The sequence below is a fragment of the Lissotriton vulgaris genome, chromosome 1_2 (genome assembly GCF_964263255.1).
Source record: "Lissotriton vulgaris chromosome 1_2, aLisVul1.2, whole genome shotgun sequence".
NCBI lineage: Eukaryota > Metazoa > Chordata > Amphibia > Caudata > Salamandridae > Lissotriton > Lissotriton vulgaris.
The window spans coordinates 214,374,173-214,391,272 of NC_141686.1; the positions used below are offsets into that span (position 1 = coordinate 214,374,173).

Below are 17,100 nucleotides of genomic sequence, written 5' to 3' on the forward strand. Positions count from 1 at the left end.
CATGGTGGAAGATGGCTGTTGTTTCTATAACTGTTGTTTTTCTCTTCAGTGAAAACAATAGAAAATGTCATTCAAAAAATAAAACTATGTCGATTGGTAGGTCAACAGATGCCCTAGGTGGACAGAAGCTGGGCTGTGTCTATCCTTGTCTATTCAAGACGGCTACCCAACCATCTCCAGGAATTCGGAATGGTAATTATATGTTTCTATATGGAAATTATCTGTTTATCCTCAGGACAGTGTACCCGGATGGAGATCTTATGATCCATCTGTGTATCCACCACTAAAAGGAGCCCCCTGTTCTGAAGATTATTGGGGGGTTTCTATATGTCCCAAATGACAGGTTGAGCCTTCCATTATTGAATAGCATTCTTTTGCTACTCAGCTAGGTACCTGATATATTAAAACATTGCATACATACACAGACATATTGTTAGGTTCAGAGAATAAGAATAGCAGAATAGGTTTAGAGTCTTGCTTAAAGGTCGTTACGGTTGGCAGTGTGTTGTGTTCTAACTCTGAGTTTGATAGCCAGCTTTTAAGATAACATCATGTTGGGGGTTGTGATGATCTAATTTATGAGGAAGACAAGCATGTGAAAATTAACAGTATTTCTATGGCTAGGAGGGACAGTTGAAATGTGGTGTGTTGTATCTTTTCTATCTTCATGAGCAGATTTGTGATTTATTGGAGTGCACAAGGAATCTATATTTGTGGAGAGAACATTTTGGACTATCAAGCCATACAGTTTCTTTGAATTTGGGCCCACTGGACCTGATTTCCCAAAGACTTTTTAATGAGTAGGTATGACTTACCTTTGTGTTACTCTAGGATTTCACATGAACCTCTGACTTACTCCTAGCTTACTCTTGGAATTCAGTAGGAAGCAAAGAGTAATGTAATCAGTTTTGTTTCCCAAAAGGCAGATTGACAGATAGACCCCGGGATGTGCAGTGATGGAATCTGAATATTACAAATTGCCTTAGTTTCAATTTGTCAGACTGGATGCTCCGTCACAATTGTGGCAGATATACCCCCTGTTAGACCTGGTACCATTGGTGTGAGTCTCCCTTCCTTTTTTCGTTGTTGTCTCCTCTTTTGGTAATATGTTTTGCTGGTTTAGATGCTTTGGGCACTGTGCCACTGCTATTTAGTGCCATAGTGCAAGTGCTCCCTATTGCAAATTGATGTAATGTATTAGTGACTCCATAATTGGCTTACTTGATTTACTTGTCAGACCCTAGTACAGTGCACCATGTGTGACCAGGGCATGTAGATCAAATGCTGCTAGTGGGCTTGCAGCACTGATTGTGCCACCCACAGAAGCAGCTTGTAAAATGTGTCTCAGGCCCGCAATTGCAGAGCCTGTGTGTAGTCTAGTACTGCCATGTCGACTTGGTAAGTGCCCCCACTTACCAGTCCCTAAACCTTCCCTTTTCTACATGTTAGACACTCCTAAGGTAGGCCCGGGGGCAGTGTGCATTGTATGTGAAAGGTAGGATATGCCCTGATGTGTGTGGCATGTCCTGATAGTGAATTACAGCCAATTTTGTTTCTCACTATTGCAAGGCTACCTGTCCCCATAGGCCAGAATGGGCAGTTTGATTATAACATCTTATAATCCTAACTGACCCAGGGAACATGGTAGAAAAATGAATTTAGTATGCCTGAACTCAGAATGATAAAATACATCTTTTATTAAAGTTGCTTTTAACATTCTGTATTTGAAAATACCACTTTTAGAAAGTAGGTATTTTCTGACCTAAGCATCCAGCCTACCTCTGCTAGGTTGTGTATTGCATGTACGCTTTGCTGAGTGACAGGAGAGCTTGGGCTCCAGCAGTCTTATGAGTCAGGGATGGGCTGAATAGGACCTTGGCTGCACAGAGAGTCAGAGGTGGGGGGGTGGAGAGTTCCTGTCATTCCTCTGAGGAGTCATACAATAGAGAGTAGGAGGAGGAGATTTCCTTTCAGCTACCTGGGCCAGGTCTGCTTTCAACAATGCTGTCTCCAGCTCCAACCAGGAAGCTGCACCGTTCTGGTTCGGGGTAGGTACAGGCACCCTCTGCCCTCAGAGGACAAACGATTTACTAATATAAATATTGGGCCCCAGACTCATAGCTTTTAGATCACTCCCGGACATCAAGACGGACCTCTTGCCAAGGAGAAGAACCAGAGAATCTGCAGGAGTTTGGACTGCCCCTGTGCCAATGTGTTGCTTTCTGGGGTTTGCCTGCAGTGGTTTTCTTTATTGCCAAGGAAAGTAGAAAGACTTTTATTGCAACTTTCATCATCTTGAAGAAGAATCTCCAAGGGCTTAAACTGTGCTTGCCTCCTGCTGAAGTCTCAGGGATACAAAACTTCAGCAGCAGGTCCCTCCTGAATTTCCTTGCTGGGAATTCTGTCTGCAGAAGCCTGCGTGTTGTTGGGAGCTGGAAGCGCGACTCAACAAGAAGAAGCGTGTTGCATCCGCAGCTGTTGCCGTCGCTTCATTGGAGAAGCGTGTCGCCACCGCAAGGGTCGCCGCTGCATCACCGGAGAATTGTGTCTCCGTCGCAGTTGTTTAGTGTCACATCCCCGGAGAGGCGTGTCGCCACCACAAGGGTCGCCGTTGCATCACGGAGAAGCGTGTCGCATGGCCTGATGTGGCTTAGAAGTTACAGAGTATGCCACACGGCCGCCGGGCGTGCACGCATCGCCTTCACGTCATCGCATCAAAGACGCCATCTTGTCCCATCGCACCGGATCGTTGCATCGCATTGAGGGGCCAGCTTGTCACATCGCAACTGGGACGCACCACGAGATCGACGCATCACCTTCTCTTCTGTAAGGAACAGACGCATCACCTACTTTTGCAAGCACTGAGGAACAGACGGATCACCTCCCCCAAGCAAGGAAACGATGCATCGTTCTCCCTACAAACCTTTTGTATAATTTGCGTGAAGCATCCACAGGTACTTTGTGAGAAACGTGTCCCATTTACCATCATCTTTGAGCTACGGTATTTCTACCATCTTAAAGTCATTTTCTTAATACTGTATTGTGGATTTTTGTCATTTGGGTCTTGTGTTAAGTCTATATAAAGAATACTTCTTTTTTATAAAACCTGTGTTTTGTCCATCTGTAGAGTTTTCACTATTACTGTATGTGTTCACAAATGCTTTACACACTGCCTCTGAGAGGATGTATGACGTTACAATGCATACTTTTACAACGCATACCTTTACAATGCATTTTTTACAACGCAACATCCATTACAACGCATTCTATTACAACGCATGCCATTACAACAAATTATTAAAAACTACCTTTACAACGCATTCCATTACAACGCATACTACCTTTACAATGCATACCATTACAACGCATACCACTACATTGCATGTATGGTAAGTATTGGATAGTGTAGGGGTAAAAATTACTATTCTAACTCCAGGGGGGTGCAACAGTAGGGTAAGTGTTGGATAGTGTAGGGGTAAAAATTACTATTCTAACTCCAGGGTGTGCAACAGTAGGGTAAGTGTTGGATAGTGTAGGGGTAACAATTACTATTCTAACTCCAGGGGGTGCAACAGTAGGGTAAATGTTGGATAGTGTAAGGGTACTATGCGTTGTAATGGTATGCGTTGTAATGACATGCATTGTAGTGGTATGCGTTGTAATGGTTGCATTGTAATGGCATGCGATGTAATGGATCTTGCGTTGTAAAAGTTTTGTTGTATTGGTAGTGTGTTGTAAAAGTTGCATTGTAAAGGTTGTTTCCCCTCTGAGATAAGCCTTCCTTCTTGTGCCAAGCTACCACAGGGCTGAGCAGGTGTAATTTGGGAATGTACCCCCCTTACCCTGACGGAAGCAATGGTCCCTATTTGGTCCCTATTTGGACAAAGGTGCAAGCCAATGCCAACTAGAGACCCCCAGTTCTAACATTGGTGGAAGCGGTGGGATTCGAACCCACGCCTCCGAAGAGGCTAATAATTATTTTTTATACCCCCCATATATATCAAGTGCAGTGTATCATGCAGCACTTGAAATATGGTGGACGATATATCCACCAGTATGATGGAGTATAATATCAGCTAAACTCTAAATAGGGTCCAAAATGTCTTCTGTGGGAAAGTACATTTTTTCAAATGAAAATACTGAAGTGCTGCATAGAGATGGCAGTTACATTCTTTTGCGAATGTAAATGCAACAGCAAACCTTTGCCTCTAAGAGACTTGCAAATGGCTAGAGAATTCTTTCCCATGTTTGCAAAATGCCCATGTGGAACCAGGGAATTCCTCATCTTTGCTAAGGGCAAGTTCTAGTATGTATTTTAACTCACCAGGCTCCGGGTGCCATGTCTCTCTGCAGCAACAGACAATGCTCCAGAAATGATAAACTAGGAAGAAGAGAACATAATTAGAATTAATTATCCACAATCATGTGTCATCGAGTACATTACAACAAAACATATATAAGAAATGGAAACTAATGCCAACTTCTCTACAACTAGTTTCTACTTATTTGTTCTCTGGTGAGGAGTTGCAGCATAAGGGCCCAGAATAAGAGCCTCTTAGATTGATTAATTAGGTCTTCAGAAAATCTACAACATTTGTATGATCTTCATGAATCCAGTGTGATCAATAATAACATTATATTAAAGTAAAATATGAAAAAAAATTATTTTGTCACCCTCCCTCTATATAATGATTAACATAAACATCTGTTATTCAACTCCAGGACACCATCTAGGGTAAACATGCTCTATAAAAATACATGTTATGTTATGTTATGCAATGCTATTGTATGTTATTATATCTTATCTTATCTTAAGTATTAGAAAGCAATTTCATAAATTCATAATTTATCTTGCAGCAAAGTGTTTTTTCAAAGTAGATCACACTAACTTATTGACTGCAATAAAATACATACACAATTATATCCATGGCAGTGATTATTTTGCTGGCAGCATTACATTGTTAGTTTGTAATTTGTAGGATTGATAGTCCAGAGTATTGGAGCCAAGCATGTGGCTTTAGTTTACCAGTCATACATTACCAGAGATCCTTATGTTTCATAGTTCCAGTGTTTTTAAACAAGTAGTCTGGAATGCCATATGGTTATTCTCTCCATATTGGATGTGGGCCACTATGCAAAATGAAATTCAATCCAGAATTATGTACCAGCATGTCCCCATTCATGAATGACGTTCATCCCCACTCACATTGCTGCCACCTCATGTGCGCTACAACATACCCAGAGAGACGGTGCTACCATTGACGTTGCCTTGCCTCCTTAGTAAATGTGAGAAATCAGGTTACTGGTTGACTAGGGTGTGAGTTCTGGTCAAGGAGCAACCACAAATCTTGTCAGGTAAGGCACAAGCAAACCCCAAATTAACTTGAGCTCTACCCTCTGGTAGCTCAGCACAGAGCAATCAGTCTTAACTTAGAGGCAATGTGTAAAGTATTTGTGCAACACTTCAAACAGTGGAATGGAGGAACCACCACACCAAAAGATCCCACACTAGTTTAGGAAAATAGAGCAAAATATAATACATAAAACAAGACCAAAATGTGCAAAATCCAATCAATAGAACAGAAGTTATGAATTTGTAAAGATCTAAGTGTAAAATAGAGCATGAGGGCACAAAGACCCAAATGTGGTCATCTAGTCATGCTGGGCCAGGTCAAAGTCAAAGGTTTACCACGATAGAGCATGTGTCGGATACAGTCCCAGATTAGTGCCACTGAAGGTGTATCTTCTCAGGTTGTGTGCCAAGAACCCCATTAGCTTTGGAGAGGGCTGTGAGGAGCAAGGAGAGCAATGCAGGAGGGTGATGGCGAGACTCAAAGAGAAGGATGGGTGTTGCGGATGGGTAGGCTCATGCTTTGAGTTGGCAATCCCCTGCGGGTGTTTGATGCTGCTGTGTGAAGACAGGCTGGCAGCGGCTCACACTTGTGTTTAGTGTGAGCAGCACAGTCTAGGTACGAACAAGCCTGTTTGTGGTTGCAAAAAACCTAAAAGTTTGATTTGAGCTCACTGAGCCACACCCAGGGTCCAGGACCTGAGGCGCACCACTTGGGGGGTCAGGGACTCGCTGCAGCTGTTTGAGGAGCTTTTATGTCCCTGAGGCTCAGATCAGGAGGCCAGCAGTCTAGCCCTAGGAGTTACTCTGAGGTCTTGGTTTCAAGATGAATTTGCAGGTCCAGTTCTTCTTCACCAGGCAAGAGGGCATCAGTCAGCAGGTTAGCACACCTGGGCAGCAGTTCCTTTTAGAGAAGCAGTCCAGCAAAGTTGCAGTCCTTGTAGCAGCACAGATGTGCACTGAAAGGTTAGTGTTAGATGTCCTACTTTTATAAGCATGGGCCGACCAGATGGGGCACCAGGCCCAAACGGTATGCCTCAAGCAATCAAGAAACTGAATCCTATTTTTGGGCTGTCCCATTGTCCTGCCTGTTTCGTGAGGTGGGTAGTGCAAATCTTCTTCCGGAGAGTTGGGGAGGCTCAATAATTAACCCATTGCACAAAGGAGGGGATTGATCAGACCCAGCCAATTATCGAATGATCGCCCTAATAGACTCAGAAGCAAAATACCACGCTTCACTGATTCTCACCTGGTCAATTATCAACCAGTCTGTATTCCGCAGGGGCGCTGGCACTACCACAAATATCCTCGCACTAGGCCTTATAGAGTCTACAGCAGCGAAAAAATCTGTATCTCTGTTTCATAGATTTTAAAGCAACATTTGACCGAGTTAACATAGGCCTTTTATGGCACAAACTGAAGCAGTGTGGTCTCCTAGAACCAATACGCCATAATGCAACTCTACTCAGACACGTGGATGCAAGTTGATATAGCAGACGGAAAGAGGCTTACCAGGAAAATTTGCACAAATGCGGGATTAAAAAAAGACTGCGTTTTAGCGCCACACCTGTTCAACCTTTTTGTGGCTGATCTCTCACCAAAGCTAGATGAGGTAAATTCACACCCGCCACGCCTGGGCACACTGCCTATCACACACCTATCTTATGCTGACGATATAATGCTACTAAGTCACACAAGAATAGGCCTGTAAAGGGCAATCAACGAACTCGGGCATTCCGTTAAGGCAAGCATGCTAGAAATAAATACAACAAAAACAAAGGATATGATTATACGTCACCATGCACAGAAACAACTACCATTCAAAATCAGTAATACAAAACTGGAAGTGGTCAGCAGCTACAAATACCTAGGTGTACACATGGATAATCGACTAACCTTTTTAAACACACAACGAGACCTAATGAAAAAAGGAAATGGACTAATATTTGCTTTCTTTTCAATTGCAAAGAGCTTAAAAAGTCCATCGTTTGCTTCACTACTAGCAGTTATTAAAGTGAAACTTCTGCCAACTGTGGCCTAAGCTAGTGAAATCCAGCATGGTAAAGACGTGGTGATCCGGGATAGCCTTCAAACCCGGACATACAAAACAGTATTTTCCCTACCTCCCAACTCCTCACTGGCACAGGTCCAAATGGAATTTAGGCTGCAGCAGCAGTACCTACATAGAAGATATTTAACAATAAAAACCTGGTACAAAATTTGGACCAACTAACAAAATCCAATCAGTAATGTGCTCGGGAGGGCACTAGACGATGACCCCCAGTCTGCTTACACCAAGTACATACAATCATCCTTGCAGCTCGCAAACACAACAGGTCTTTGGCAACTGAATTTAAGACTCTCTTCCTTTCAATATGTACTGAAGAAAGCAGCAATAAAGCACTCGCTAATGGAAGATAAAATCAGATTAAGCAAGCGAGCCTTTGCAAGGATGGTCCTGCAACCGTACACAAAACTGCAACCAGCAACATACTTGGGTCTGACTTACTCCCCCTATTTAAAAACAAAGCTTCTAGCAATAAGTTTTGGATCATTACCATCTAACGCAGATTAACCAAGCTGGCAATAAAAGGGCCCAAAGTCATGTAGACTTTGTGGAGCACCAAATCAGGACTTCATCCACCTACTATGCATCTATCCATTTTTAAATCCAAACTGTCACTTACTACTGAATAAACTATTCAACACAAGGGGCAATCGTACCTGTAGACCTGCAATGTTAAAATGTCTCGACCTGAATGACCAACAGTTTAACTGTAATTTAGTAAAGTTCTTAATCCTGTACAAGAAATTACTAAAACACTGATGAAGGGGAAAAGCACAATAGCACCTTCGAGTTTATGTCTCACAAAACCGACTACCTACCTCTTCCCTCGATTTTATTGTATTATTGCAGATCACAATTTTTAAAAAGTATACTTTAATTGTGGAATTATTGCATTGATGCAAATCAAAACTTTTAACATGTATATTTTAATAGTATAATTCCCTCAGTTTTACTCGTATATTGTTATGGTTTTAACTAAATTAGCGGGGTGCCGCTTCGCAGCCAGGAACACTCGAAGGGGTATTGCTGCTGAACCTTGTCTGTGGGACTTCGGGGTGATCTCTGTTAGGGGCCCAGCTGTGAGAGATTGCCAGCTTGCTCCCTGTCCCCCCGACTGCCGTGAGGTCTCCCAGGACTACGAGTCCCATCAGCCCAGCACCGGTAAACACCTGAGGCTCATTGGAACTGCCCCTTGATAACAACTCGCAGCCAGGAACACTCGAAGGGGTATTGCTGCTGAACCTTGTCTGTGGGACTTCGGGGTGATCTCTGTTGGGAGCCCAGCTGTAGGAGATTGCCAGCTTGCTCCCTGCCCCCCCGCCTGCCGTGAGGTCTCCCAGGACTACGAGTCCCATCAGCCCAGCGCCGGTAAATACCTAAGGCTTAATAGGCTCCTCCCTCTGTCTGTATATAACAGCCTCTATTGCCCGCTATGTGGGACGCGTGCGGGCAGGCGCGCAAGGGTGGGCCCGTCTGAGCCTGTCCGAGACTGTCCAAGGCTGGGCTGGGCTATTTCTCTTGGTTTTAACTTTGAAGTGTGATATAGGATAAGCTGAAACAATAGTGAGTAGTTGGCCTGCCTAATATATTTAAGCGTCTCCTTTGTGGGTAAGGTCTTTCTACAGCTTTCCTGGATTTTTATTGATTATTTGTGTAACATATATTTTACATAGGCTTTGTGTTTGCGGTTCATGTGATTTTACAGTTTAATTAGTTTTTAGAAAATGTCTAAGTGCAAGGGAAATAAAACCCCTGTCGAGCATGCGGGTGCAACTATTGATACTTACCTAGTAAAAGCAGTGAGTGCTATCAATGTTGAGATTGATAGGGCCGAACGTCGACTTTCGCTGGGTTTGAGCGGCTTGTCGGCTACGCCTCTTGTGTCCTTGACTGTACCCCCTGCCGCGTGCGGTGATCCCTGCAGCCTAGGCTAAGGCTAGTGTTGAGGTAGCCACAACATTGATATTTGAAGAGCATACTGATGTCCTCAGTTTGTCTCCTAGTAGGGCACCCGCCCCTAGAGTAAAAAGGGGCTGTAGGAAGCCCCAACCTAAAGGGGGGACAACTAGTGTTAGTAAGGGATCTAAATCTATCCCTGCCCCCAATATAGATGAGCAATCAGCTAACATTAATTCTGGGGCCTTAAATGGTATACAGGTAGATCATATTAATGTATTGGCTGCTAAAATTGACATTTACCTTAAGCCACTGTCTGATAAATTAGACTTACTGAATAGAGAAGTTACCAAGCTAGGAGGGGAGTTAACCCTCCAAAATAAGTTACTTAGGGCGTTAAAAGATACACCGGTGGAATGCCATAAAAATACCAGTAATGCAACCGTAGAACTATTATCGACAGAGGTAACAGGTAATGATGGGCGGGAGAAGGCCGTCAGAGGGGGGATAGTAATCAAGTTATTTGTAGTAGGGAGAATATTCAGGATACAGAAACCCAGGCAGAGAGGATCTTTATGGAGGGAACACGTAGTAATACAAAAAACCTACCACCAGATTGTGCCCCGTATGTGGCAGTTTTGATGAATGTTAAGGCCCTAAATCGAACCCAAGTGGAAACTCATGAATCGCTTAAGAATAAAACGGTGCACTGGCTTAATCACCATTGTGGATTTCCAGTGAATCGTTCTGACCAGATCCTTACAACCAGAAGGGTCAATTGGATAGGACAATCCAAAAATAGTATACGGGGTGACTGTGTTATTATCAATTTTAAAACCCCCCACTATGCTAGCACCTCCTTGATTAGAGTAGCAACGTTACCATTTAATGTACAGGGTATTACGCTACGCCCACTTGGCTTTTTTTATAGCCCACTAATGCATGAAATCCGTGGTGGGACAACTCCGGACCATCATCTAAATAGAAGGGCTTTACCATCACAATCCCTGTTTGCGGTACCTGTGTCCAACCGATTCCAAGCACTCGATGTGAACGATTGACAGGTTATGGACCGCCCTATAACTGATATGGCGGCTAATCATAGGTATATTGTCACAGAAGGGGAATATATAGATGAACAGGGAGCCGTGACTGGGGATATCCCACGGCATGGTACATATCCAGGAGGTGAAAGCAACATTCATACAGGTGAGGGGGTCCCCCATGAAGGAAATACCATCCCACTGATAGAGTCGGAAGCTATAAGTAATACTAAAGGGATATATATAGCACGTTGGAATATATCTGGGCTGGCTTCAAAAAGGGAAAAGTTGGGTTGGATGGACTTCCTTAGTTCTCATGATATTATTTGTCTTCACGAGACTTGGTGTACTGAACTGGTCAGTTATGATGGGTTTGTCTCGTATAATCTACCAGCACAGGGTTCGGCGGCTGGTAGAGCAAAGGGGGGCCTCCTAATTCTTGTTTTAACAGGTCTGCCATTAGAAGTGAAAAGGTATTTGAATATCAGGGCATATCTGCAGATCCTCTGGCTTTATCAAAAACATGCCCGGGATGTCCTCTTAATTAATTTTTATAACAATATTTTTGATAATACACAGTCTAAAGTCATTAAGGATCTAGATATCGTGATTAAGAAGCTGAGTACAGAGGAAAATGTTATTTTTTATTTCATTTGGGTTGGAGATTTTAACATTTCTATATGTCCTATGTCCACATGAAGGGTCTGTGGGGTGCAGAGAGATACGGGAGAAGACGATTTCCACTTCCCCCACAATATATATGGCGAGTCATTAAATACAATTATGGTAGATCATGACCTGGAATTGTTGCAACCTGCAAGAGACGGATGTGGTAATGTGATCCCTACTTTTGCTGGTAATAATTCAAATTCAACGATTCATCACATTCTGGTATCCTCTATTATCACCCCTTAATGTTTGACCCCCAGGATAGAGGAATCCTTATTTAGTGAACACAATTGTATTATTTTAACAACTGTAATCTGGGAACCCAGGTCTGTTAATATTACAAGAAATGTGGGTAACATTGAACCGCATAGACCTAATGGCACGAGGATAAAATGGAAAGGGGGGAATGCGGACAAAGTGTCAAAAAATATTGTAACGGATTGTTCTGTGGAGATAAATGACAACTTGAATATTAATAGTGAACCTGCATTGATTTTAAGGAATTTTATTAAAATCAATTACTCTATAGATACCATTTTTACACGGTTTAGCAACGGGGAAATTATCCATAACAAGGGATGGTTTGACCATGCCTGCACCACTTTGCTCTCACAGCTAAAGCAGGCGTTAATGAATAGACCTAGGGACCCGACGCTTGTAGTTAAATTAAGAATAGATTATAAATTGGCCCTAAAGCGGAGGAAAAAAGAGCTGCAACAAGAGGCATGGGATAAACTCACACAGGCGGCAGAGACATCAAATTGTCAATTGTCTTGGGTGACAGTTAACTCCCCATTCTTAAAAGATGAATTGGTCCCAGAGTTATTGTCCCATGTAAGTAGTGAGGCCTGGGTAACCCATTTCTCTGGTATATTTAAAGCCAGTTATGTTCCTAGTGCCAGTACTAGTCTCTAGCCAATAGTACCGTTAAACTTTACTCTAGATGAAGTGGAACAGGGCATTAAAGCAAGTAAGGGAGATAAGGCACAGGGACCGGATGGGGTTCCCATTGATGTCTATAAAGCTGTCCCAGCATTATGGGGCCCCTTATTAACAATTGTTTTTAATGCCGCTGTAAGTAACGGAGTCCCTCCTACATGGGGAGAATCCATCATTATTCCCATTTTTAAGAAGGGGGATAAATCGGATGCCAAAAATTATCGTCCAATTTCCCTTTTACACTCCTCCGTTAAGACCATGAGTAGGATTCTGTTAGTGAGGCTAGAAGAGTGGGCGGCGACCAATAGGATTTTAGCCAATATTCAATATGGTTTTAGGAAAGGGCGAGGAACGCTTCAACAGTACATAAACTTAGATTTAATCATTGGGAAATATACTTATGCCAAACAAGGTTCTCTCTACCTTTGTTTTGCGGATTTAAGCAGTGCGTTTGATTTAGTGGATCATTCAATTTTATGGCGAACGCTATTAGAACTCGGGGCCCCAGAGTGGATAAATGTTGCTATTTAGGAATTACTTTTGCCAATGATAGAATGTGGTTGCATGAAATAATAAATGTCCTGGCAAAAATGGCTAAAAGTGCCCATGGAGTCTTCAGATTTGCAGCTAAATTAGGCGATAGACGCATTAGGGACATGACGTAGATTTATCAGTCTAGATGCGTCTCGATCGCACTTTATGGGGCTGGGTTATGGGGACATTATTCTGATAGCAGTTTACAAACGGAGGAAAATAATTTCCTCAAAAAACTGCTATGCCTACCAACTTCCGCCCCAACAGAACTAATCCACAGAGAAGTCGGGATTAGCTATCTGTCAGATCTGATAGCTTTAAGGCCTCTAATGATCTGGCAATCCATTTGGCGAAAAGAGAAGACTGCTTTCAACAGACTAATAATTAAAGATTGTCTTGAATTGGATAACTATCTTATGATACCCTGGCTAAAGTATATTGTACATAGTTTTAAAGAAATGTATGATTTAAATATTCTGTATGATCCTCATGCGGTAGCAGAGATGCCCAAAACAGTACTGAAAAACACGTTTCTGTCACATAGAGCAAAGAGGCGGTCGTACAACAGCAGCCAATTAATGACATGTATGTTTTATAACAGATATCTAGTTTTTGAAGGCTTCCAGACATATTTGAGCCAGGTGACAAGAACCTCACCTAGATATGTTCTTACCAGATTAAGTTTCGGGCTGGCCCATCACCTGGTAGCTTTTCCACATCTTAAAAAGCACCCAGTAGGTCCATGCCCTTGCGATGGCCAAACCAAACAATGCACACTGCACTTTCTCCTTATCTGTAATCTTTATATGAATTATCGCATTGCTTACTTAAAACCTATGTTTTTAAAATATGGTATTTTTAACGTGGATGCAGCGATGAGGCTGCTTTTTATGATGCAGGAACCCGATATTTGCTTTTTTACTGCTACTTTTCTACTTAAATCTATTAATGCCAGAAAAGGTATGATTTTTATCGTGGTTTTCATTGATTGATTATCTCTGTACTATGCTGTCCAAATTTGTATAATGATGTATTATTATTCATGTGCTTTTATGGTTGTTTTTATACGAACCAAATAAAGCTTTACGAATTGAAAACAAAACTAACTAAACAATAAAATGCATTCTGATTCTGATTCTAATCCCTTTATTGTCTAGATAAAATGAACTATTCCCACTCCAATCTGTGCAAGAGTAGGGAAAGTGTTGGATTGCAAAGGGGTAACATTTGCTATTCCCACTCAAATTGGTGCAAAGGTAGGGAAACGGTTGGACTCAGGAGGGATAACAATTTACTATTCCCTCTCCAGTCAGTGCAACAGTAGGGAAAGTGATGGATTTCTGAGGGGTAAAATGTACTATTTCCACGCTAGTCTTTGCAACAGTAGAGAAACCTTGACCCTTGACCCCACCAGGTAGGTGCTCCCCCTCCGCACAGCACCACCTGTGTGTCCCTGTCCCAGCTGCCGCTGCTGAGGGAGTTTGAGGTCCTCCACCACCCGCAGGCTACCACCTGCGCCTCATCCCTGGTGGCCAGTGGTAGGCTGTAGGTAGGTTTGTTCATCCTCTGCTTTATTGCTTTTATTGTATTGCCTGTATTTTCATTGTTGTGTCTGTGACTGCTGTTGTCTGTCTTCCCAGCTGCCTGTACGTGGTCCGTGCCCCTTTTTCTTCCCTCTGTTCCCCCCGCTGTCCCCGTGCTCTCTCTGCCCGGTCATTCCTTCTGTACCCCTCGCTGCCACCGTGCCTCTCTGCCCGTTCTGCCTTCTGTTCTTAGCTGCCCCTGTATTTCTGTATTCTGTATTTTGCCTTCTGTGCCACTAGTTTTTCCCTTGTTTTTGTGCCCCTTTTGCCTTCTGTTCCACTCATTTTTTGTGCCAGTCTGCCTTCTGTGCCACTCATTTTTGTGCCCCCTTTTGCCTTCTGTTCCACTCATTTTTTGTGCCCTTCTTCCCTCTGTTCCACTCGTTTTTCTGTGCCCTTCTGCCCTCTGTGCCACTAGTTTTTCCCTCTTTTTTGTTTCCCATTTGCCTTCTGTTCCACTCGTTTTTGTGCCCCTCTGCCTTCTGTGCCACTCGTTTTTCCCTTGTTTTTGTGCCCTTCTACCCTCTGTTCCACTCGTTTTTTTGTGCCCTTCTGCCCTCTGTGGCGCTCGTTTTTCCCTTGTTTTTATGCCCATATGCCTTCTCTTCCACTCATTTTTTGTGCCCTTCTGCCCTCTGTGCCCCTCGTTTCCCCCTCGATTTTGTGCCCCTTTTTCCTTCTGTTACCTTCGGTGTCCCTCACTGCCCTCGCCGCTGCGTAGCCTGAGGCCCGCCTCCCTGACTGCCCACTGCCCATTCGCTGACCCCACCTCCCAGCTGCTCCTCCCTCCCACCTCACCATATATGCTGGCTGCAGTGCGGCTGCTCCTAAGACAAGCCTGTCTGCGCCCGTCCGTGCCTGAACCACGCCCGGCGCCAGAACCCCTGGCCCCCGCACCCCCCGCGACGACCGCCGCCACTATGACGCCAGCACTCTGCACGCTCTCAACTTCGGATGGAGCCACACCTGCTTCAAGGCCACCCAGAAATGCACACACGGCCCCTTCACCTGCCGAAACTGCAGCTACACCAGCCTCAGAGCCGACAAACCACCCGCCAAGAAAGACCCCAACCACGCAAGCATGCCGTCACGCTCTGGGACCTGCTCGACACAACATCCCTAGATGTCGCCTTCCTGACAGAGACCTGGTTTAACGACTCCTCTGCATCCAACATCGCCATGGCCATCCCAGATGGCTACAAGATCACCCGCAGAGACAGCACCAATGAAGTCGGAGGAGGAATCGCCATCGTCCACAACAACAGCATCAGGGTCTCAACTAGTACCAACGACGCGTTCAGCACCGCCGTAAACATGCATTTCCAGATCCACACAGACCCTAACTCCACCCTCAGAGGCACCCTCGTCTACTGATCCCCTGTTTCCCGCCCCCAGTTCAGTGACTCCATCGCCGACTTGATCAGCACGCACGCCCTGACCTCCACTGACTACATCCTCCTCGGAGACCTGAACTTTCACCTTGAGAACAACAATGACAACAACTCCCCCTGATTGGTAACCTCACCAACCTCGGACTGAAGCAACTCGTCACAACGTCCACCCACTCCGCCGGCCACACACTCAACCCCGTCTTCTCCTCAAGCCCGCACGTCTCCATCAGCCACACCAATGCACTCCTCTGGACCGACCACCGCTGCAACCACTTCACCTTCCAGAAACGCACCACACACCACCGCACACAACAGATCCCCCGCCACTGCTGGAGCAAAATCACCGAAGATCAACTACATGCAAACCTCGCTCTCAGCCCACCCACCGAACCCTCCAACACCAACAATGCTGCCCACAGCCTCAGACGTTGGATCGAGGACTGCCCAAAACACCCTCATCCTGCTGAAGAAACCCCCCCACAGAGACACCAGCAAGAGGGCCAGCTGGTTCACCCCAGAACTCTTAGCCTCCAAGCAAGCCTGCTGGAAACTAGAGAAGAAATGGCACAGTGAACAAACTCCGGACAGCCACGCAACACACAAGGACGCTACCTGCAACCACCACCAACTCATCAGTGTGGCCAAGAGGACCTCCTTCATAGAGCGTCTCGGCAACAAAGCACACAATAGCAAGGAGCTCTTCAACATTGTGAAAGAATTCTCCAACCCCAGCTCCAACACCAATGACATCCCGCTGTCGCAAGCCCTGTGCGACTCACTTCCCACCTTCTTCCAACGCAAGATAGCAGACATCCATGACAGCTTTAACACCCAGACAGCCCCAACAGACAGCAACACAACAGACCCTCCGCACACCACCCACCACGACCCCATGCTAGCCTGGGCCAGCGTGAGCATCGATGACACTATCAAGACCATGCGCACAATCCACTCCGGCTCTCTGTCAGACCCATTCCCGCACCATGTCTTCAACAGAGCAAGCAGCTCCATCACACCGCCCCTGCACAACGTCATCAATCTCTCCCTCGAGTCCGCAACCTTCCCAGAGATCTGGAAACATGCTGAGATCAACCCCCCTCTCAATAAACGTAAGGCAAAGGTCATTGAGAAAACCGTCAACAGACAGCTAACCCAATACCTCTAAGAAAACATAATCCTGGACCCTTCCCAGTCAGGGTTCTGCAGCAATCACAGCACTGAGACTGCCCTCATCGCCTCCACCGACGACATCAGGACCCTGCTGGACAACTGCGAGACAGCAGCACTCATCCTCCTAGACCTCTCTGCCGCCTTCGACACCATCTGCCACAGCACACTACGCGCACGCCTCCACGCCGCAGGGATCCAAGGCAAGGCTCTGGAATGGACCACCTCCTTCCTCTCCTGCAGAACCCAGAGCGTCCGCCTCCACCCATTCCGTTCCAAAGCCTCAGAGATCATCTGCGGCATACCCCAGAGATCCTCCCTCAGCCCAACGCTGTTCAACATTTACATGGCCCCACCTGCACACATAGCCGGACAGCACAACCTCAACATAATCTCCTACGCCGACGACACTCAGCTGATCCTCTCCCTCACCAAGGACCCCATCACTGCCAAAGCCAAC

The 17,100-nt window shown here is 45.0% G+C and overlaps 1 protein-coding gene across 4 annotated transcripts in view; it reads right to left on the minus strand.

Annotated features, from left to right (window-relative positions):
• The window catches only part of LOC147735026 (membrane-spanning 4-domains subfamily A member 4A-like), a 389,709-nt gene that overhangs the window by 213,042 nt on the left and 159,567 nt on the right, over window positions 1-17,100 (minus strand). For all 4 annotated transcript variants that reach the window (XM_086953117.1, XM_086953116.1, XM_086953118.1 and 1 more), the window contains exon 4: window positions 4,325-4,381. In XM_086953117.1, the coding sequence (XP_086809243.1) occupies window positions 4,325-4,381 (57 nt within the window). The remainder of the gene's footprint in view (window positions 1-4,324; window positions 4,382-17,100) is intronic.